Source organism: Marmota marmota, unplaced genomic scaffold (assembly GCF_001458135.2).
Source record: "Marmota marmota marmota unplaced genomic scaffold, marMar, whole genome shotgun sequence".
Lineage (NCBI taxonomy): Eukaryota > Metazoa > Chordata > Mammalia > Rodentia > Sciuridae > Marmota > Marmota marmota.
This window is the reverse complement of record NW_026000249.1, coordinates 30,916,701-30,940,203: the sequence shown is the minus strand read 5'-3', so window position 1 is coordinate 30,940,203 and position 23,503 is coordinate 30,916,701. Positions and strand designations below refer to the sequence as shown.

General features: G+C 37.6%; 1 protein-coding gene across 1 annotated transcript in view; it reads left to right on the top strand.

Annotated features, from left to right (window-relative positions):
• Positions 1–20,159, top strand: part of LOC107144315 (amine oxidase [flavin-containing] B) — a 29,949-nt gene extending 9,790 nt beyond the window's left edge. Inside the window, exons 6-12 of the mRNA XM_015488119.2 lie at positions 3,933–4,029; positions 5,760–5,813; positions 8,317–8,374; positions 13,219–13,316; positions 17,352–17,463; positions 17,978–18,040; positions 19,173–20,159. Of these exons, the coding sequence (XP_015343605.1) occupies positions 3,933–4,029; positions 5,760–5,813; positions 8,317–8,374; positions 13,219–13,316; positions 17,352–17,463; positions 17,978–18,040; positions 19,173–19,325 (635 nt within the window). The 3' untranslated portion in view covers positions 19,326–20,159. The remainder of the gene's footprint in view (positions 1–3,932; positions 4,030–5,759; positions 5,814–8,316; positions 8,375–13,218; positions 13,317–17,351; positions 17,464–17,977; positions 18,041–19,172) is intronic.
• The last annotated feature ends 3,344 nt before the right edge of the window (positions 20,160–23,503 follow it).

Here is a 23,503-nt window from a genome sequence, read left to right as displayed (position 1 = left end):
GTCAAGATTCTACCATATTAAATTAAATTAATTTCTTCATTCATATCTAGTCCTCATGGAGGACAGTACACGTGGATGCTCACTGAAGTCCTCTATTTTGCAATGATAGAAAGGTTCTAGATCTACTTTATCCAACACACTAGCCACAGTCCACATGTGGATGCTGAACACTTGAAATGTAGCTAGTGAAATTAAGGAACCGAATTTTTCAATTCTATTTCATTTTAGTAGCTAGAAGCTACTGCTTTGGACAACACAATGCTAGAGTCTTATCACATTTCCTTTTATCATGTCTCCTTTTCTTCCAAGTGGAGATCAGGAAAGAACAGTCAATCTCTGGGATTGAGAGCAAAGAGCAGGGTGGACTGAAATGAGGAGCAACACAGCAGAAAGGAAGATGGCTGGAGACAAATGTAGATAATGTCACAGTTTGGTCTCAGAGTAGTATTTCCTGTGTACAATCAGCCCTTTGTATCCACAGGTTCTGCATCCATGGATTCAGCCAATCACAGATCAAAACTATTTGGATAAAAGCATTCAACCTTTGACTTTTTTCATTTGCATTTTCCTGATTGCTAGAGATGCTAAACATTTCTTTATATTTTGTTGGACATTTGTATTTCTTCTTTTGAGAAGTATCTCTTTAGTACTTTTCCCCATTTACTAATTGGGTTATTTGCTCTCTTTTTTTTGGTGTTAAGTTTTGTGAGTTCTTTATATATTCTTGATATCAGTGCCCTATCTTAGGGGAATGTGGCAAAGATCTCCTATTTCCTAGGTTCTCTCTTCATGAACTTGTGTTCTTTGCTGTGTAGAAGCATGTTAATTTGATGCCATTCTACTTATTGATTTCAGGTTTTATTTCTTGCACCTTAGGAATCTTGTTAAAGAAGTCAATTCCTGTGCCAATATGTTTAAGTGTTTGCTTCTAACAGCTGGAGAGTTTCTAGTCTAATTTCTAAGTCTTTGATCCACTTGGAGTTGACTTTTTTGCAGGGTGAGAGATAGGGGTCAAGTTTCTTTCTTCCACATATGGATTTACATTTCTCGAGGCACTATTTGTTAAAAGGCTATCTTTTCTCCAACAAATGTTTTTGGCATCTCTGGTATCAGACATAACCAGTTCTTGATTGCTTCTTTTCCTTCTCCTAGCATCATGCTAAACACTGCCTTTATTTTATTGTGTATATTAAGACATCATGATGTCTTAATATATAGACATAGTAAAATGATTATTGAGGTCAAACTAGTTTACATATCTCTTCACATAGCCATTGTGTTAGTCAGCTTTTCACTATCATAACAAAATGCCTGAGATAATTTGTAAAGAGAAAAGGTTTATTTGTGGTCACAGTTTTGGAGGTTCCAGTCCATATCCAGTTGACCCCATTGCTTTTGGGCCTGTGACAACACACCACATAATGGTGAGAATGTGTGGCAGAGAAAAACTGCTCACCTCATTGCCAAGAAGCAAAAGAGAGTGAGGAGGGGTGTCTATGGTCCTACAGTCCCCTTTGAGAACATTTCCCCAGTGACCTAAAGACCTCTCTCCCACTAGGCTCTACCCCTAGGCTCAATTTAAGTTCTCATAGGTGTACTATATATAGGATGGTGGGACATAAGGGATTATTAAGAATGAGACTCTACTCAATTTGAGGGGACACTGTGTGCACAGGCAGGTCCCCTAAGCTTTCTATCTGCAAGTAATAGAAAGTCCATGATGCTGCATGAAATTCCACTGGCACAAACATGACTTTTTCTCTCTGCCCCTTGATTCTTTATTTTCTCTAATTGCACCCACCTGACTCAGAGTCCACTTTCACTCAGGGAAGAAAGTGTCTGAAGAGCCCCCTCCACTCAGAAAGTAGCACCTGGCTGGGGATGTGGCTCAAGCGGTAGCACGCTCACCTGGCATGCGTGCGGCCCGGGTTCGATCCTCAGCACCACATACAAACAAAGATGTTGTGTCTGCCGAAAACTAAAAAAAATAAATAAATATTAAAATTCCCCCCCCCCCAAAAAAAAGAAAGTAGTATCTTCACCCTGACCCTACCTGGTGTCCTATGACAGTTAATTCAGCTGATCCCTACATCAAGATGTGCCTGTGTGTTTTGCTGATGAGATCTGTTCTCTCTCTCTCTCTCTCTCTCTCTCTCTCTCTCTCGCCTTTTTGGGGGCCACACTGGAGATTGATACCAGGGATGCTTTACCACTTAGTTACACCCTGGGGTCCTTTTGTTCTTTTCATTTTTATTTTGAGACAGGGTCTCACTAAGTTGCTGAGGCTGGCCTCAAACTTGGATCCTCCTGGCTGAGCCTCCCAAGTTCCTGGGATTACAGGCATATGCTACGATGCTTTGCTTTCTGCCTTCTTATAACACGTGATTCCTTCGCTAGTTCTCTTATATTCTTAAGTCTTCTTGAATTCTTGGACGGACTTTGAATTTTTTTTTCTTCTCATACTTCAGTCTTGATCAACATAATTCCCACCGCAATACACCTAAGGGGCACACAAGCACATTGACTTTCTCATAGGTGCACAGAGGGGAGGGATGTGAGAGGAGGCAAGGGCAGTTAAAAAAGCCTCTGGGTGTGTCTTATCACACACTCGTGCCTGAGCACAGGTTGGGGAGATGTGTGCCTGCAAAGTTCTTTCTCTGTTCTTTCTTCCTCATTTTGAAACCCTTCTATTGGCTTTTCTATATAACATTTGTATCAGAGTCTTCCACCATAATTTTGTTGAAACAACCTCCAATTTGCAAGAAAATGATGGAGCAGGGGGAAGAGTACGCTGCAGTAGGATATTATTACAACATTTCAGACCCTGGCCTGACAGTTTTACTGCTGCTGTGTCACAGTCTTTTGTTGAAATTGAATATATAGTCAATTCCCAGGATCCATGGGGGACTGGTTCCAGAACCCCTACAGATACCAACATTCTCAGATGATCATGCTCCTTATATAAAATGCCATGCATCCTCTTGTATACTTTAAATGATCTCTATTTATAATAGCTAATGCAATATACATGCTGCATAAATATTTATTATACTATGTTGTTTAGGGACTAACAACAAAAAAGTCTGTATATGTTCAGTACATGTGTAATTTTTTTCAAACATTTTCAATCCAATGTTTTGAATCCACAAATATGGAACCCACAGATTCAAAGGGCTGTGTTTTGGGTTTCATGGGGGGTGGGGGCTGAAGGAAGCCCTTTTATCTAGAATGAGCTGAATTTGTTTCCCAAGATTTTCTTAAGGGGGAAAGGGTTTTTGGAGATCATGTTTGAAATGAAGGTTTTGGACTCTATGAACTTTAGTCCTGTCTGCCCTGTTTTCAGTCAAGAAATAGTTCAAATAGAATAAGTGGCCAGATGTAGTGGTTCACACCTGTAGTCTCAGCTACTTGAGAAGCTGGTGCAGCTGGATCACTTGAGCTCAGGAGTTTGGGGCCAGTCTGACCAACACACCAAGACCCCATCCCTAAAATTCAAAAATAAAAAAATAAAAACAAAACAGAATAAGTAGCTTTTCATAAAATGTAAATATGTAGTCCCTTCTGTTCTATAGGAAAGGACTAATATTTCCCTTACACATCTTTGATTTTATTCTGATTCCTTCTAAAAAAGAAAATATGAGACACAAGTATTAATGGCAAGAAAAAACAGATTTTATTAAATGGTGACCTGGATGAATTCAAAATATCATATTGCCCTATTCTTTGCAGAGAAGAAAGGACTTATAGTTTGATTTGTTTTTGCTACTCAGCCCTCTTGTCAATATATTTGGTTTGTCTTCATAAATTTAGAGTGTACTATGCTGTTTTCAGACTTTGGGTTTCTCAAATTGAAAAATGTGTGCTTTATTGTAAGTGCTACAGATAGTTTGATAGGATGATGAATGAGTTCTTCCATTTTGCTATTATCCAAGATTACTGTGGAACCATGGTTATTGAAGGAGAGGAAGCTCCAATTGCCTACACACTGGATGATACCAAACCTGATGGCAACTATGCTGCTATCATGGGGTAAGACAAATTATGGCATTGTGGTTGTGTTCAGTATTGAAAAGATAATCAAACACTATTAATACATGTGCCTCAAACTTTGTTAAATAATTTTTTTACTGAATGACACTACTATCCAAATCCTGCAATAGAAAAATTCATATTGCTTCTTTTCTTTGTTGTGTGCCAAGGAATAAATATCTACAAGAGACATATAATACCAATGACATTTTTAATTTGCTATATCCATTTCATATTTAGTGCTGGGATATATATATATATATATATATATAAAATCTATTATTTGTTGAAACATGATTCAAAGACATAACTTGGGGTGTTTTGCTAAGAAAGCTTCTTGTGGAAGCTGCGTTGACACCAGTGTTGTGTTAATCTGTTTTGTGTTACTATAACAGAATACCAGAGACTGGATAATTTATAAAGAAAAGATGTTATTTTAATTCACATTTTTTGAAAGTCCAGGACCATGGTTTCAGCATCTACTTGGTTTCTGGTTAGGGTCTTGTGTTGCATCACATATGATGGAAAAGTGAAAGGGAAGTGAGTGTGTGACATAAGATCACAGTGAGAGAGGAAGGAAGAGAGCCAGCAGAGGAAGCCAAACTTACTTTATAACAACCAACTCTTACAAAAACTAATCCATTCTTGTAGGAGCTATATTAATTTTTTCATGAGAGTGAATCCCTGAAGTCTGAAAATGCCTTTTAAAAAGCTCCACCACCTGTCAACACTATCACAATGGGAATCAAATTTCTACATGAATTTTTATAGGAATAAACCATATCAAAACCATAGTAAATGTTATTCCTGTGGGATGCTGAGATTTTCTCATTTCTGCTAGAGAGGAACCAAGGTCAGTCCTATCCTCAACTTTCCAGGAAAGACCAGCACAGATGGGAAACTGTCTTGGGGGTCCAGAACCTGTTCCAAAGAGGTGTTTAACTGAAGCAACTAAAATTGTGATGGACCTAGGACATGTATAAGTTTATTTCATACACAGCCAAGGTGAGAAAGGGCAGTCAAAGTCAGTTGTTAACTTGAAAGCAATCATAGTGCTGTAAATGGAGAGAGAATCTAGAAAGTTCACTGCTAGAGAGACACCATGGTGGAGAAAGAACCAAAGAACAAGAACTAGGTTACATTGGAAGGACTCACATGCAACCTTAATTAAAGCATTTGAGGTCCAGGGTTCATTCCTATTGGCCACCAGCCAGATGGGGGAACGTGGGTCACTCATCCTGTTACCCTATGCAGAAATCATTGCCAGTCATCTATTTTTTGTCCCTTGTTCCCCAAAGCTACAAGGTGCTCTTCAATGTCAGGAATGTAACATGTAAACAGTTAAAATTCTGAACATGAAATAGGTAAATGTATAGATTGTTTCTTCTGGTTGGCTTTGAACATTGAATACCAGGCAAATGTGTAGTATAAAAATGAGACCAGGATGAGGGAGGGGAGGGGAAGTGAGGATAGGAAGGACAATAGAATAAAATAGACATTATTATTGCTGTGGGTATAAACGTGACTATATGACCAATGTGATTCTGCAACCTGTACACTCAGAAAATGAGAAATTATATTCCATCTGATCCAAATGTATGATATGTCAAGATCATTGTACTGTTATGTGTAACTAATTAAAACAAATAAAAATAATAAATAAATAAATAATGAGACCAAGATGAAAGAAATCATTAATTTCCTTTCTCTTTCTTGTTTCTATATTTCAGATTTATCCTTGCTCACAAAGCAAGAAAATTGGCACGTCTTAACAAAGAAGAAAGGTAGCAAAAGAAGTGTTTCTTCTTCCTTCCGTCTTTCCTTTCGCCCCTCTCCATCCCTGTCTCCATCCCTGCTTTCCCTCTTTCTTTTCTTCTTTACTACCTATCTGCTTGCCTTTCGATTTTACTGAATTTTAAACTTACAAACTGCCCAATAATATGTGCATTGACAATACTGTGTGTCTGTTATGCTAATTATAAGGGTCTGGTTGTATAAAGGCACAGATCTGATAACTTAAGAACTAATTATTCAAATTAGTATTTATTGAGTTTATTGTACACCAGACACCATGCTAGGAACTATGAAGACTGTGAAAATGAATATAAACCAGGCTGAAAATGCACTGGTGGAGAAGATAACCAGGTAGAGAAGTTACTGTGTTGCAGAGCCATACATGAGTGATGCATAGCAATTACAGATTATAGGTACAGAGGGACTGATTTCTCTGGAGGTGGCAATTTCTTCTGGCAGTTAGTATTCATCACTGCCAATTATGTATTCCCACACCACTACATATTTACCAACTAAGAGCCCTTAGTAACCTCATGTGCATTCTTTCCCCTTCTGTCAGCATACTCCTTTGTGACCAGTGACATCTCTGTGTGTGGCCAGGGCTATAGAGGTCTGCTTAAGCCCTCATCTCAAAATGTCCCCATTGCAATATAAGATCCATGAAAGTTAGGAAGTGTTGTTTGGTTAGTTCACTGCAGCCTCTCTAGTGCCTGGAACAAATCTTTTTCCCAATTTACCTTTTGATTATATTTATAGCTCATTTTTATACTATAGTATCATTTTATCTCTTTATCAAATTTATCCATTTTTAAATCATCACTGACAAATGCTCTATCATGCATAGAAAAGACTTTCCTATTGCAAGATGATTTTTCTTTTAAAATCACCAATTTTCCCACTACTTTTCTAGGCTCATCTATTTTATGCAAATCTTTAATCCTTCTGAAATATATTTTGGTATAAGAAGTAATATAAGGGTCCAACTTTATTTATTTCTTTCATGGGCAGCCATTTGTCCCAGAGCCATTTTATTGAATAATGTGTCATTTCTTCACTGGTTTAAAATGTTCACCTTTATGAATTCTAAATCCTTTTATATAATTGCTTCTATTTCTGAATTTAATTTTACTTCTTTGTTCTTTCTGGCTTTTTCTCTGCTTGTGCCAAACCATTTATGTAAAAATTAAGAGGGAGACAGAGAAAGGGAATGAGAGAGAGAGGAGAAAATATTAGGCATTTTAATACACCTTTATAAAAAAATTTCTGAATTCAAAATAATAATGATAATATTTTAAAAATTATTGGCTTAGCTTTAAAACATGTTCAAGACCTTTGTTAGCATTACTATTCTGTTAAAAGCAGGCTTGAAATAACTTTATTTATATAAATATAGTTGACTAATTGAATTGAATAATCAACTCATTTTAGTTGACTAATTATAATGGTTGCCTTATTTCCAAATTCCCCATTAGACTTAAGAGCTACTATTTGTTCAACATTTATTTATTACATACCAGTTAGTGGGTGGAGAAATTGACATCAGTGGTTTTCAAACTTGAGAATCATCTGGAAGATTTGTGGAAATGCAGATTGATGCTACTACCCTTGCTGAATTAGGAGGTCTGGGGCAGGACCTGAGAATTAACATTTCTAACAAGTGCCCTCATGGTGTTGATGCTGTACATCTGGGAACCACAGTTTTCCATCATTAATGAAAAAAAACCGTGGAGATTGTTGTTAAAAATAAAGCTCAGAAAGCTCTAGTAATGTGCTTGAGATCTCACAGTATCTAAGAGGCAGAAACAGAAATCACAGCTTTTCCTGCTCCATACATTCTCCACTGTACCCACCACAGCCTCATAGTAGGGAGGGAGATAGAGGAAGGTAAGTAGAGCTATATTGTCACCCTCTCAGAATCTTCAGTACTTACTAAGGCAGATGGACTGACACTTAAGAGGTACCTGGTCTCTTTTATCCAACAAACGAAGAAATTGCCCTGGGTCCCCTAGTGATTTGAGCAACACATTATTTGATTTTCTTAAAGATTTATCAACAATCCATGATTCATATTTGTGATCTCATTGGTTTAAGACATTTGAGTTAGGACAAAATGCCTTGATCTAAAAACTTAAAATGAAGTGTTGAAGTAGAAGCAATGGCTTACAATCATTTTTATTTTTTAATTTGCCTATAATTTCACAGCTGGTGTGTGCCTGGGTCTACATTTTATTTTGACTATAAGTTCTATTTTTCTAGATGAGGTTTATAATATACAGTATTAAGTGGCCCTTAATCACTTGGCCTACTGTTCTTTTTAAAATTCTTTTTAGTTGTATATAACATTAGGGTACATTTTGACATAATCACAAAAGTATGGAATACAACTTGCTTACTGAGTCTTTCTTATAAGGGGATGGGTGCCCCTCACTTTTTCTTTCCCTTCCTTTCTTCATCTTCACATTTGTCTTTTCTGTTGTTATTGTTGTTCTGTAGGCTGAGGAAACTGTGTGAGCTCTATGCAAAAGTTCTGGGCTCCCAGGAAGCTCTGAAGGTAAGACTGCTTCCCATCTCTTTCCTAAAGGTGATAGAACTTGTTCATCCTGAAGCAAGGATGGGTTCACACATATAGAGTCCTAGAGCTCGTGTTTACTCTGATATACTTTCAGAGGATCTGGTTAATTTATAAGTGGTCCCAAAGAGTATGGGTCCTGGATGTGCTGATGGCAGGTAAGGAACTTTGTGACATGTTGTGGTTTTGGTGGTGCTACACTTGTCCCTGAATTCAGAGCTCTACCTGGAGCAGGTTGTTGGGCTCCTCTGCCTCCAGCTCCATCAGGAGGTGAAGAGGGTAGGGGTTTCAGCTACCCATAGGAGTTTCTGGATCCTGGAAGCCAGGATGGGGATGAAAAATAGCTTTCCTTTATTCTGGTGAACTTGTAAGACCAGAGTCTCATTCATGCCCACAAACTAACACTCACTTCACTCTCACTGTCTTACAGTTAAAAATAGGAGGACCTGTAATGTCCCCTTTTCTGCCTTGTTTTACCCTTGAACATTAGGGATGGAAGGAAGACAGGCTGATGCCAATCCCTGTTAGATGAGTTTCCTAGACACCTTTGGAAGTAATCCTGAGGAAATGATGATCTTCAAATTAATCAAGTAGAAGTCTGATATGGTTACAGGTCAGGGTGGGGGCAGGTAGGAGAGGGTGGCAGTGTGGTAAGCAAGCAAACCAGTACTTCCTTGGGATGTTTAGTGACAGAGGGCCCAAGGTACTCATAACCATCTCCCTCATCAATATTTAAAATGACAAATTGCTGTTCTTGTAATGATCACCAGATTGATGGATTTTTACTGCTTTGACATGGATTATATCACCTTTTGAAAGTGGTTATTAAACCCAGGTACCCATGAACCATTTGAGGACAGTGGAGAGTGATGTACAAATGAGCAATTAAAATGTGAAAAAAAAGGCTGGTGATATAGCTCAGTTGGTAGAGTGCTTGCCTAGCATGCACAAGGCCTTGGATTCAATCCCCAGTCCCACAAAATAATAATAATAATAATAATAATAATAATAATAATAATAATAATAATAATAAAAAATCTAATGAAGGAGCTGAAAATGTTTCACTAGTAAACCACTCAGACACAAGTCTCTACAATATATACCATAATCTAGCTGAACAGCTACATAGCTTAGTGCTATTGCTCTAATATATACATTGCTCGGTTTTGGAGTGGCTGACTTCCTCCAGGTAAAGTAGTTGTGGCTTTTGATTTTGTTGACCTTTCTTTCTTTTCCTCCTTTCTTCCTTCCTTTCTATAATGCCAGGGATAGAACCCAGGGGTGCTTGGCCACTTAACTGTATCCCCACACCCATTTTTTTTTTTTTAATTTTGAGGCTGGGTCTCACTAAGTTAACCAGGATGGCCTTGAACTTACAATTTTCCTGTCTTGGCCTGCCAAGTGGCTGGGATTACAGGTGTGTGACACCAAACCTGGCTTTATTCATTATTTTAAAACAAAATTTTTAATTCCATTAGAGATTATCTGTGCTTGTTATAGGTGAAACACATGCTCTCAAGGGTTTTTTGAAATTCTTGCTCAATAAATGAACAAAAACTAGTCATTGATTGGTTTGGAGAGAAATATAATATTAATGAAAAGTATGCTTTGTTTTTTTATTTCATATGCCATTAGTAAATATAAATATAAACATAGACTCCAGGCCTCAGGGTGGTATAGCAAACCCAAAATACACACTAAAACAATCACTTAACATCTGTTAAAATTCATTAGATTTTTGTTTTGTTTTGTTTTTGGTTTTCATTTTGTGTTTGCTTAAAAATGCTATTAGAGATATTCCAGCTTCTTTGAAGTCACATTCTTAGACACTCTCAGGCTAAAGCAGTTTGTAATTGAAGTTCCTCCAGCAACTTGTGAGGTGGTTGTCTGGCGAGGAAAGCAATTATTCTCATATTTCCCAAAAAAAGAGTGGTCATTTTCATTTGGAAAAATCTCTTTCTAATGTGGGATGATTAATTCCAGATGATAAAAATGAGTTGGTTCTGTCCTTGTATGGTTTTGTCATAGAGAGAGAGACACTTGCTTTACTCTTGCTTTAATGTGTATTGTGTGGAAGGAAAAAATATTCTGAAAGCAAAGAAAGGTGAAAGTGCAAATTTTCTTGAAATTGCCTGCAAGCAGTCAGAGAAGGATGCTCAAGAGGTGGCTACAGCCCTCAGATGCCAGAGCATGCTGTATTGGGGACACCACAACAGACCTGGAGCCACTAAACCCATCAGGCGAGGCTTCATCCTTTGCAAATCGGATGCCTTAAGAATGACTATCCAAAGTCAGTTATACAATTGCAAAAATTTTTTTAAACAAAACATCTTTCAAGTCTATTTTAAAGAAACATTTTTTCCTCTTAAAACTTGCTATGTTGATTTTATCTTTTCAAAGTAATGTTTAATGATAAATTATCTATTTAGTTTTTACCCCCTGGGGATTGAACCTAGGGCCTTGCTCATGCTAGGCAAATGTTCTTCCACTGAGTGACTCCCAGTACTTGTTTTTTTTCTTACTTATTATTAGAGCTTTATAGTTACACATAATTACCAACCAACTCATAAATGTATGAAAATTGATTTCAATTCATGATACTCCCTTTTACCTCCTGTCCTCCCTCTCCTCCTCTCCCTTTCTCCTTCCTCAACTTCACTTGACTTCCTTTAGACTGTCTATTAATTTATATTTGATTGCTTCTTTATGTTATCCTCCCTGTTTCCTTTATTTTACTCTAGTTTCCACATATGAGAGAAAACATTCAAACTTTGAGTTTCTGAGTTTGACTTATTTCACTTAGCATGTTATTCTTCATTTCTATTCATTTACCAGCAAATGCCATAATTTCATTCTTCTTTATGACTGAGTAGAATTCCATTGTGTGTGTGTGTGTGTGTGTGTGTGTGTGTGAGAGAGAGAGAGAGAGAGAGAGAGTGTGTGTGTGTGTGTATCTCACTATTTCTTAATCCATTAATCTATTGACTAGCATCTGGGTTGACTTTATAATTTATCTATTGTGAATTGTGCTACTATAAATATTTAGGTGGCTGTATCACTGTAGTGTGCTGATTTTAGATCTTTTGCCAGCCCTTGTTTTTTAAAAGAAGTTCAAACTTTGTACAATCTCACATGAAGTATTGCCTATTAAGGCCAATATTTGTTTACAAGTACCACCATCAACAGTAACACCTGCGTGCCACAAAACCTAGGTTTATCTTTCCAGCTCCCCTTAACAAAGCTCATCTTCACAAGAAAATATGAATCTGCTCATCCTTTTTCTTTTTTTAAAAAATTATTATTTTAGCTGTAGTTGGACACAATACCTTTATTTTATTTATTTATATGTGGTGCTGAGGATCAAACCCAGGGCCTTGCACATGCTAGGTGAGCACCCTACTGAGCCATAACATCAGACCCTATCCTTTTTCTTTGACAGACATGTTTTTCTGATTTTTTTCTGTCCAACCACTCCAGTAAGCACAACTTCTTTTTAAAAACATTTCTCAAAACCATTAGGGACTACAAACCTCTTAATAGATCAGATCAAGTTAAATATGGAAATAAATTACAGCTTATGAACAGTACTTATGGCAAGACATGCACAAACCAAGTGAGAAAATTTACTAAAACCTGAATTTCTTTGAGGTTTCTTACCCAAAACATTGATCTGCCTAAAGAAAAATCTTGAAAAAACCAGGATAAGGGGCTGGGGACATAGCTCAGTTGGTAGAGCGCTTGCCTTGCATGCACAAGGCTATGGGTTTAATCTCCAGCATGCCCTGGGCTCAATCCCCAGCACCACACACACACACACACACACACACACACACAGAGAGAGAGATACACCCACACACACAAACTGGATAATGAGACTCTATTTCAGAAATATAGGCAAATTCTGTACGTATGGATTCAACCAAACATGATGGAAAATATTTGGAAAAAATGCATTTATAATGAAGATGTACACAATTCACAATAGCTAAACTATGGAACCAACCTAGATGCCCTTAAATAGATGAATGGATAAAAAATGTGGCATATATACACAATGGAATATTACTCAGCAATAGAAGAGATTAAAAATCATGGCATTTGCAGGTAATTGGATGGCATTAGAGAAGATAATGCTAAGTGAAGTTAGCCAATCCCCAAAAACCAAATGCTGGATTTTTTTCTTTGATATAAGGAGGCTGATTCATAGTAGGGTAAGGAGAGGGAGCATGGGAGGAATAGATGAACTCTAGATGGGGCAGAGGGTGGGAGGGGAAGGGAGGGGACATGGAGTTAGAAATGATGGTGGAATTTGATGATCATTATTATCCAAAGTACATGTATGAAGACATGAATTGGTGTGAATATACTTTGTATACAACCAGAGATATGAAAAATTGTGCTTTATAAGTGTAATAAAGATTGTAATGCATTCTGCTGTCATATATAAATTTTAAAAATAATTTAAAAAATAATGAAGATGTACATACTTTTTCTTGTTATTTTTAAATAAATGTTATGGTACAAAACAGTAGTTTTACATAGCATTTGGATTGAATTAGGTATTATAAATCATGTAGAGATGATTTAAAGTATATGGGAGAATGTGCATAAGTTATATGCAAACAATATGCCATTTCATATGAAGGACTTGAAAATCCAAGGTTTTTGGTACCCATCAGAGGATCTGGAACCAATTTCCCTTGGATTATGAGGAACGACTGCAAATTGGTTCTCTACTATGAAGTCTCCTAGACTGTGTTTGATTTATTCTAGACAAGATCTTTCCCTCTACATCTCCTTCAGGCTGTTGTCACTGTGTCTTACAGCCAGTGCACTATGAAGAGAAGAACTGGTGTGAGGAGCAGTACTCTGGAGGCTGCTACACAACCTACTTCCCCCCTGGGATCATGACTCAATATGGAAGGTAGAGTAAAAAAGTGCTAAGCAGTGACTGAAATCCCCTGCATCAGAACCCAAACTCTTTGTATCACTTCTCTCCTCTGTTTCTTATAAATACCAACCAAAACAAAAGAAAAATAAATACCAAACAAACTAAAAATTAAAAAAAAGAAAAAATCCCCGATTTGTTTGTGTCTTGTGATTCTCAGGAATGAAGCACCATGATACTGCTTTTCATGCTTCATTCATCTGGAAGAGTAATCCCAGTCAATATAACCAAAGAAAGCTAGGGCATAAGAATAGCTATAGGGATAGTCAGAGGGTTCACTTATATTGGCAGAAGAAGGGTCCTTATACTGAATTTAGAACTAAGTCAAACTTCCTCCAGTGCACCTCTGTAAGTCCAAGATGGGTGCAGCATTATAAACATGAAATGAGTTCTAGACTGGTGTGAAAGGACTTAGGTTCCTGTTTGGACTACCAATAGCCAACTTTGTTATCTTGGACAAATTGCATTTCTCTGAGTCTCACTTTTCTTAGCACGTGGATAGAAATGCACAAAATGGCATATGATAAACAATAATCAGTGCATTAATCAGAGTACAAGTTATTTGAATGACTTTATTGAGATATAATTTATATCCTATGACCCTCCCATTCAAAGTACACTGTTCAATGACATTTTGTATTCACAGCATTGTGCATCCAAGTATGATCCACTGAAGTTTTTAGTTCATTGTATTTGATGACAATTAACATGGCATTAATTAATAATATAGCAGTAATTATTATGACCATTATAGTTACACTAAACTAGGCAATCATTTAATGGCAAGAGCTCAATCAAAATAAAATGGGAAATGTAGAATAGTGAGTGAAAGGCTGTTGAGAGTAGTCAACACACAAAGGGTATGAGTAAATGGAGTTGGCTAATCAATAAGACCATAAAAACCTAGAGAGATTAAAAGCTGTTTTTTAGAAGATGCATAATGATTTTGGTTAGCACTTTCCTTATCTTCTTGCACATGGCAAAATATGATCCAAGAGAACATTCTGGGGCCAAAGAGCACTACCTGATAAACTATTGAATCATTAATTTTCAGATATGCTGAGTGTAGAATAAGTCAATAGTAATTCTTTCATTTCGTATATATTGGCTAAATGCCAGCTCTTTGTAAAACATTGTACTGGAAACTTAAATATCAAGGACACCCCTCCCTGCTGAGGGGCTGACAGTGTGGTGGGTCAGGATGGGTATGAGGTGGGGACAGAACATTAAAAAAAAGATTGGTTTTAAAGTATTGAGGTAAGTGCTCTAATAGAGGGACATAATAATACCCTGGGAATACAAGGAGGTATGAGTTCACCTCACCCATGAAATCTGCAAAGGCTTCACAATGCAGTGTGTAGGAAACAAAAGGCCACTGGGGATACAGTCTAGGCAGATGGCACTGCATGAACTAATGCTTGGAATCCTGTAAGTTCTTAGAAGGTCCAGGGCAAAGCTTAGCATGGCTGGGCTATAGGTGATATTGTGGATGGCATAGAGAATCAGACCAGAAATTTCTATAGGTTATTTTGCCTCATGTGACACATTCAGAAATATAAAACTTTGTTTTTCTACAAAGAAAGGGCACCATTGCAGTGCTTTTGTTTTTGGTTTGGTCTTAAATCCAAAGCGAGATGTCATGAGATTTTTGACCACAGAGTGGTAAGTTTTATATTCAATCCCATAGACTATCAGGAAAATGCCTTTTGGAGCTGGGAGCAAATAAGAACACTCACACTGGCCTGATCTTGATCACGTGAGAGAAGCATGATAATATCATTGCATCAGTCATTGGCCGTAACATGGTTATACCTTCTTTCATCTCTGTTCTTTCCATGGACATATGCCAGGCTTCATATCACTACTTTCAAGTTGTAGAGTAGAAACTAAGGCACAGCATAGTTTAATGACATATTCCAGCCAGAGCAGAGACTATTTCCCCACAGGACATCCCCTGACTCTTCAGAGCAGTGGCATTTGGGACACTGCAAAGAGTCAGATCTTTAGGGCACAAGAAGGACACAGTAAATGTTCTGTTACCAGAAGGAAGACAGAAGACAGAGTTCAAGGTACAACTTTGCAAAGAACAGAACACACATTTCTTAAGCATTTTTTCCTTCTGAATACAAATAAAAACTGATTGTAACAATTACATAGTAAAACGCATAAGCCACCAGAAATAAATGTGGATCTCTCCATTTATGATATTTTATATATTTTTGTGAATATATACTGTCTGATCACTCACATACAAAAGAAGGGGGAGGAATTTTCTTATCTAGCTGTGGAACTTGTTTTTCTCTCAAAACAATTTCCACATGACAGTGGAGGGAAACTATCTCTTTTGTCTGTTTAAATTAATTCTTGGGTTATACGTTTCTCTATTCTGATTGTGAGTATGATTAATTCTCTAAGCCGGTTGTCCCTCTTCTAATCTTTAACTCTAGGGCTTGGCCAGACCTCCCAGAAGTCTCCAAATGGAATAAATTCCCTCTGTAAAAAGTGAACAAGCAGTAAAATACATACAGCATAGTTTAATGAACACGGAGTGGGAAAATCCACCTTCTTTTGCAGGAAACCTTTCCTGAATACACCTAAGTTCTTCATTATTTCATATTATTTCATGTTATTATTATCAGCTTACCAATATTATATAATATCTTCTCTTGTATTTCCTCTCCCTTTTTTGATGATAGCAATAAGGACAGGTGAAGAAAAATCTATCAATTCAGGCCAACCTGTTCACTTTTCTGATAAGAAGTCCAGTGGTGTATAGTGTTCACTAAAGTGCAACATGAATGTGAGCTTTGGACATTCTTTATCTGATACAATACAAATAATGACTTGTGGGCAGTGCTTCTCTTATGACATTTATTTTCAGTTTCGATATACTTCCCCTCTTACAGGCCAAATGCCATGGCACTTGCATTCCTTTGCACAGCATGTGGGCACTCTGTTAACTGGTAATGGTGATGATATACTAGGAAAATTGTATAGGATAAAATCAGAAACTGACTTCTGTGGGATCTGGTTCAAACCCTGACTCTATTTTCTATCAGTGTAGCTCTTGGTGGGTCACTGCACATTTCTCCCAGTCTCAAATTCCTCATGTGTACAAACAGATAATGATAATAATAGCTATTCATAAAACTCTTGAAAAGATTGAAAATTAAGCTAAAAAGAACAAAAATAAATAAATAAAACGTTATCTTTGGGATTAAAAAGAAAATCAATGCAATATAGAGAGGAAGAATAACCGGTTGACTAAGACTGTTGGATTCCAGATTCATATTATTTGGGTTCAAATGTAGTTCTGCCACTTATACTCTGTGAGCTAGAACAAATTAGTTTGTCTTTGTAGCTGGCTATGTTCTAGGAAACAGTCTCTGAAATAATTAGGGTGTATGTTAGTGCATACCCTTGAAATTTAACACTGGTGGAAAGGAGAGTCCAGTCATAGTCAACCCTAGCAGAGGAAACTGCTCAATGCATGGTAGTTATGAAGCCATAAGGCTCATGGATTTGTTCTATGTTGGTGATCAAAACAGTATTAGAAATCACCAGACCATCCCCTTGAAGAGATGGGGAAGCCAGAACTCAGTGAAAGGAAGTGATTCATCAAGTTCATTGGTGGAATAACCAGGTGGGAAATTGGGGGCACCTGTCACTTTACCCAGAGATGGTGAGCCATGAAGGGAGCCATATGGGGCTGGGTTCCTATAGTCCCTACTTCATGTAGGTGAAGCAAGTACATATTTTGCCTCCATTGATGTCCGCTCTCCTTTAACTGTGAGCTCTTGGTACAGGAGTAGACTTTGGCTTGTATCCATTTTTGTCTGTGTCAGAGATGATGCAAAAGCTGTGAGAACCTAATGAACATTATTCCGAAATTACCAATATCCTCCTTAAAGTTTTGAATCTGAAGAAACTGACCAGCCTTGATCTTTGTGGGAAAGCTCACCTCTGACTGTCAGTCAGTAAGCACACTTACCTCTTTTCTTTTGTTTCCAGGGTTCTACGCCAGCCAGTGGGCAGGATTTTCTTTGCTGGCACTGAGACTGCCACACACTGGAGTGGCTACATGGAGGGGGCTGTGGAAGCTGGGGAGAGAGCAGCCCGAGAGGTAGGGCCCATTGTCATGGGCTGTGGGCAAGGAAACAACACATGGACCTAACAAGAAGATCAAAGATGTCTGAGATCCTGGTGGCCATCCCCCACCCCATAATCTCCCTTTGAAGAACAATATAATGGTGGTTTCAAGTAAAAGGAAGCTCCTTAACCTAAAAGTAATAACCAGAATATCGAACATATCACCCCAAATAAAAAGAGCTTGTGGGATTACACTGGAGAGATAACCTAGGTCTGATACTATAGAATCAGACATGTTTCTATTAGGATTCAGAATTCATTTTTATCTTTCTTGACAATTCCTCTGATCTCATTGCCATTAAAACATGTTCACAACTAATAAAATTTATGGTAAAACTCTTGGAGCCTTTTAAAGATCGAGTAGATTGCTCTAGCCTTTACTTTGATATTTTTGATGGAGACATTCACTTAGTTCTATATCCAAAGACCAGGTTAGGAGAAGTATGGTATAAAATTTTCTCTTCATGAAGGTGTTCCTTTCATTTCAGATCCTGCATGCCATAGGGAAAATTCCAGAAGATGAAATCTGGCAGCCAGAACCGGAGTCTGTGGTAGGCTATATTTTACTTCATGAATTTAGATGTCAATCCAAAGATTGGATTGACAACCATCTTTCCTAAAAGCAGTTATTTGCAAGAAAACACACATGGTTATATATCCATAGGCCCTTTCTTAAGTAGTTCACCCCATGAATGTTTAAATAGGCATCATGGGTTAGGGCAGAGGTGAGAGGTTTAGATGAACTTTGATTAATTTGTAGCTGCCACGCCCATTGCATGTTATTAGAAAAAAATTATTTTTTGATGAGGGGAAGACACTCCTCTAAACTTATTTAGAACTCAATAGGAAGCTGGAGATATACCTCAGTGGTAGAGCATCTGCTTAGCTTGCAGAGGCCCTGGGTTCAATCCCCAGCACCACAAAACAAACAAAAATAAAAATAAAAAAACAAAGAACTTAATAAATGTCTTTTGAATAAATATCTGACCTCATGAATCTCTACAAGAGGAAAGAAAAGAAAGGAAAGTATATTATCTCCAGTCCAGGAGCAAAGGGATAGAACAAAATGGAACATATTTAGATTAAAATTTATTTTAATATACTTATTTTTTTGTAATAAAACCCCAGGAAGTATTCCTGGATAGAAGGAAGAATGCATAAAAATTAGAAAGAAAATTCATTGTAGAGGACAAAAGGCAAAAAGGTCAAACATTTCTCTATCTTTATGAGTCAAAGAGAATAACCCTGATACTCCAAAGTGATTTTCTAGTGCTTCTACTAGAGATGGGATTGTGGACTGCAGGGACCAATGATGCATTTGCTCAACAAAATTTTATGGCCCATGTGTTCTGCATTGGCCATTGAACCAAGGTTATAGCAGTGCTTTCATAGGGCTCCCCATGTGGTGGGAAATACAGATAATGACCCAACAAGCACAGAGTATGACAGAGAAGATATGCTGAAGGAAAATGTAAAAAGAGGGGATCATCTCAGGCTGGGGGCTGCAGAATGGCTCCCTATGGATGTGAAGTGGGGAAGAGGGAGTGAGTGGTTTAGCAGAGTCATGTTTTAATGACCTAGAGGTTGGGCACAGTGAATCACTTTTGGAGCAGTGGTGGAAGTAGAATCTTTGAAATGAAGTACACAAGCCCTGTGCTAATACCAAATGTTCTCTGAACCCAGGACGTCCCTGCACGACCCATTACCACGACCTTCTTGGAGAGACACTTGCCCTCCGTGCCAGGCCTGCTAAGGCTGATTGGATTGACAACCATCTTTTCAGCAGCAGCTCTTGGCTTCTTGGCCTACAAAAGGGGGTTATTTGTGCGTGCCTAACAGGATCTGTAACCACACCCTCTTCTTACTCTATTTGGGATATGAGCTTGGGGAAGGGATTGCAATAAAATTCTACAAAGACATAAAGAATGCTGAATGAGGTGGGGAGCAGGAGAATAAGTCAGACCCCAAGAAACAGTGTATCTTTCTTTGTGTTGGCCCCTGGCTAGCATCCCTTACCTAGCTTAGCCCCCTGCCCCAACCATTTTCAAGTTTATTGCCCTTAGAATCTTTAGAATGATAGATTTGTTTAAGGTCCTTGCTTTCCCACTATATACCTTGCCCATATGCACGTAGCTAGTTTTTGCCCATCTATGTGGCTTTCTGCTTGTCCTTCTTTATGCCTATAATATCCTTCCTTTACCAAGTTCTCTGCATTTGTCCTTAGAATCCTGTATTGTTATAGTTGGAAAACCCTAGAGACCATGTAATTTTCATCTTCTGTTTTAGAACTGAGTAAATCAAAGTTGTCAGAAGTGGAACTAATTGCCCAAGATCCACAATAAACCACTGGTATTTGGGTGACTGGAACACAGGTTCAATGCTTTTCCCATCTCCCAAGATGAATTCTCCAATTGTCCTCTTGCCCGCCCCTGCCATCATTGCTAATGGTGTCCCGTGTGGGGGTGTCCTCTGTACTATGTTGTATTGTGCAGCTCCAATGCTATTCAGTATATACCCTTAAGCATTGATGTCTTGTTCACTGTCTCCAGCTGACTTTAATTTTTTGAGAGTAGGAATCTTGTCTTTGTCTTTCTTTTGTATCCTCCATTATGTCTCCACACAAAGATCAGTACACACTTCAGTAATTAAAAATAAAGCTGATTGAGCAGATGTCTGCTGTCTTTTCTTTTCTTTTTGGGTAATGACCTTCAAGGTTTTGACAGACCAAATCAAGATCCACTATTAGGTATATAATTGTGGCTTGAAAGCATTTAGTCAAAATTTTCCTGAAGCCCGGTTGATGCATGCATTTTGATTGTGTGATCCATCATGGGTGGCATATGTGTGAAAACTTGGTAAATGATTTATAATGATATGGTGAGGAGGTTAAGTGACATGATTCCTTGCTCTTATTCCCCTAAAAAAATTTTGAAAATAATTGACATATTAATAAGCAAGATGCTTCATTATTAAGGTAATTATATTTCAGTTGACCTTTCATATTCTTTATCAGTGCAAAGCTTTTAACTAAGTATACTCATTAATTTAAAACTACAGTTTCACAGCCCATTAATTCCTATTTGAACTACTTTTTAAATGATATTATCATTTCAAAGCACTCATGCCTCTTGACACTCAAGGTTGGTTTTTATCAGGATGTATTTAAAATCCACAAATGACCATTTTCATACTCTCCTTTAGAAAAATGAAGCTGATTATTCTTAGCATAAGTGAAATATAAGAAATACTCCAGGATTAATAAATAATAATATAGAGTTTCTGATTTTACACTGACATTCACATACATGAATTTATAGGAAGTGTGGAAACTAATGAGGAAATTAAAGAATCCACAACTTTCTTTATGACTCTTTTAGTTTTTTGAATCTGTTCAAAAATGTTATGTAGGGGCCGAGGATATAGCTCAGTGGTACAGTACTCACTTAGCATGAGAAGGCTCAGGGTTCAATCCTCAGCACTGCAAAAAATAAATAAATAAATAAAAAGTAACAAGAAACATACTTGGCACAGAGGTGTCTTCTTGAGCATGTACCCTTCTGAGAAGTCCCCTTAAAAAGTTGTCACATTGGGGCTGGGATTGTGGCTCAGTGATAGAGCGCTCACCTAGCATGGGCGGGACCTGGGTTCGATCCTCAGCACCACATAAAAATAAAGGCATTGTGTTGTGTCCATTTACATCTAAAAAATAAATATTTAAAAAAAAGTTGTCACATTACTGGGCTGGGGTTGTGGCTCAGCGGTGGAGCACCTGCCTAGTCCATGCGGGGTGCTGGGTTTGATCCTCAGCACCACATAAAAATAAATACATAAAATAAAGGTATTAAAAAAGTTGTCACATTACTAATGCCAATATGTCCATCAAAAAGAAGTCAATACATCATCTATAATCAGAAGAATGAGAAATTATATTCCATTATATATAATGTATCAAAGTGCATTCTGCTATCATATATAACTAATTAAAACAAATTTAAAAATTAAAAAAAAAGAAGTTGAATAAGGAATTACATTCACCAAACATATCCTGGACTTCCATCTGGGAGAGGTGACCCTTTTATTTGTTCTCCCAAAACCACATGCAAAAATTCCCATCCCCTACTTACCATGTGAAATTGCAATTGTACAATCTTGTTAAAACACATGATTTGACTGAGGTGCCAAGTTATATTTGTTATCAGTTACCAAGGTGAGTCTGGAGATAGACAAAAAATGGGAAATGTCAAAGGAAATACCTAGAAATTTCCTTTTTGAATCCTGTTACCAGTTTTGAGGATATAAAAAGAGTGGGGAGAGGGTTTTGAAAGGATAGACTTGTGAAAACAACTCTTTAGAAAGATCTACAATGTTCTGAGGTGGCATATGTGTGAAAAGAGAGGGTTGGGGGCTACCTTCTTATTCCAAGTCTAATGAGGGGACTTCAAGGTTAATTCTTCACCATTACAGAATCTGAAACCCTGGGTCCTGCTCAAGATAATATCCTGTGAGAGGCTGCTAGAGAAACTTCCAGAAAACAGAAGCTGAACAGGAGTCAAATTTGGCTAACCAAAAGATCTTGTGGTACTATCTGAGTTGTGGTTGTCAAAGTCAGGACCAGTATGAGAGTGTCTGAAAAAAAAATCCCATAAGTGTCTCCATAAGAAAAAGCCAGTTCTCCAAATACCCTGGATCAGAAACTGTTTTTAATCTGTCTTTTCAACCTCCTTGTCTCCTGTGGTACCTGTGCCTTCAGAGTGTTTCCAACAAATAAATAAATAAATTCCTGAACTTTTCATTTTAATTCTGAATTGACAATTCTGCTGTACCTACCTAGCAAACAGAATACTTCCAAGGTCTCTTTTGCAGAAAACTATGATTTTTTTTCCGTATACTAATTTTGAGAGTATCATTGGCCTTATTGACTATATTGTAGTTGAGGCAGTACTAATAGCTGTACTAATAGTTGAGGCAGTACTAATAGTTTCCTTCTTGGGTAGATTGATGGATCTAAAACTGATTCTCAACTGGAGGTGCACATCAGAATGATTGGGGGGCTTTGGAGAGACCATGTATTTTAAGTATTATAACAGGTTGGTAGGAGGATCACAACATCTTCACAGACCTTCTCTGTGAAGGTCTTAACCACAGGCTAAGATACAGGAAGTTTGAAGATACAGGAAGACTTGAAAATCTGGTGTTGAGCCTGTCACAGCTCTGCTGCTCTGTCCTCACCCTCTTTCAGCTGCCCAGCTATAGCCTAGTGGAAAGAAGATGCATAGAAAATGATTTGGAGTCAAAGGAAACAGTGTTGCTCTTTGAAATAACATTAAGCGTTAATTCAACAAATTAAAGAGACGTTTCCTAGATCATAGGAACTGCTTGATTCCTGAGTCAAAACATTCTGTGGGTTGCCAGTGATCCATAAGTTGGTGTGACTCCAAACCTTCCTGTGACAGTGGTGAAGACAAAGTGTATACAGGAGAGAGCAGGCAAAGTCACAGGAATGGGGGTAGGCTACCCCAAATCTCGAGGATTGATAGTAAAGTGTTTTGTGTATCACTCAACTTATTGAGACATCTCAACAGCAGTGACTAATGCTCTAGGGCATCATTAGATCTGACTGAACCACAGTAGAAATGATCTTTCTTACTTCTTTTTGCCTATGGTTTTTCTATGGAAGCATGTACCTAAAAAGAGACATCTTTACTCTGCTAACATTCACCTGCCCTCTTCTCTGCTTTCATTCAAACTTTAACTTTGCTTTTTCCCAATTTCTTAGTGCTGTATTATTACATACCCTTTAAGATCTTGTTTCCTGGACATCTATTTAAAATTATTTTACTTCCTTCTTAACTTTGGGTCCAAATTAAGTAAAATAGATCTTACATCAAAGTAGGGTATTTTTTTCTCAGTCTTCATTTCAATAATGGAGTTACCTTAGTAACCAAAGAATAGTCTAGGAGATTCTGCACTCAAGAGGAATGAGTAGACAACTTACTGAAATATATTAGTGGATT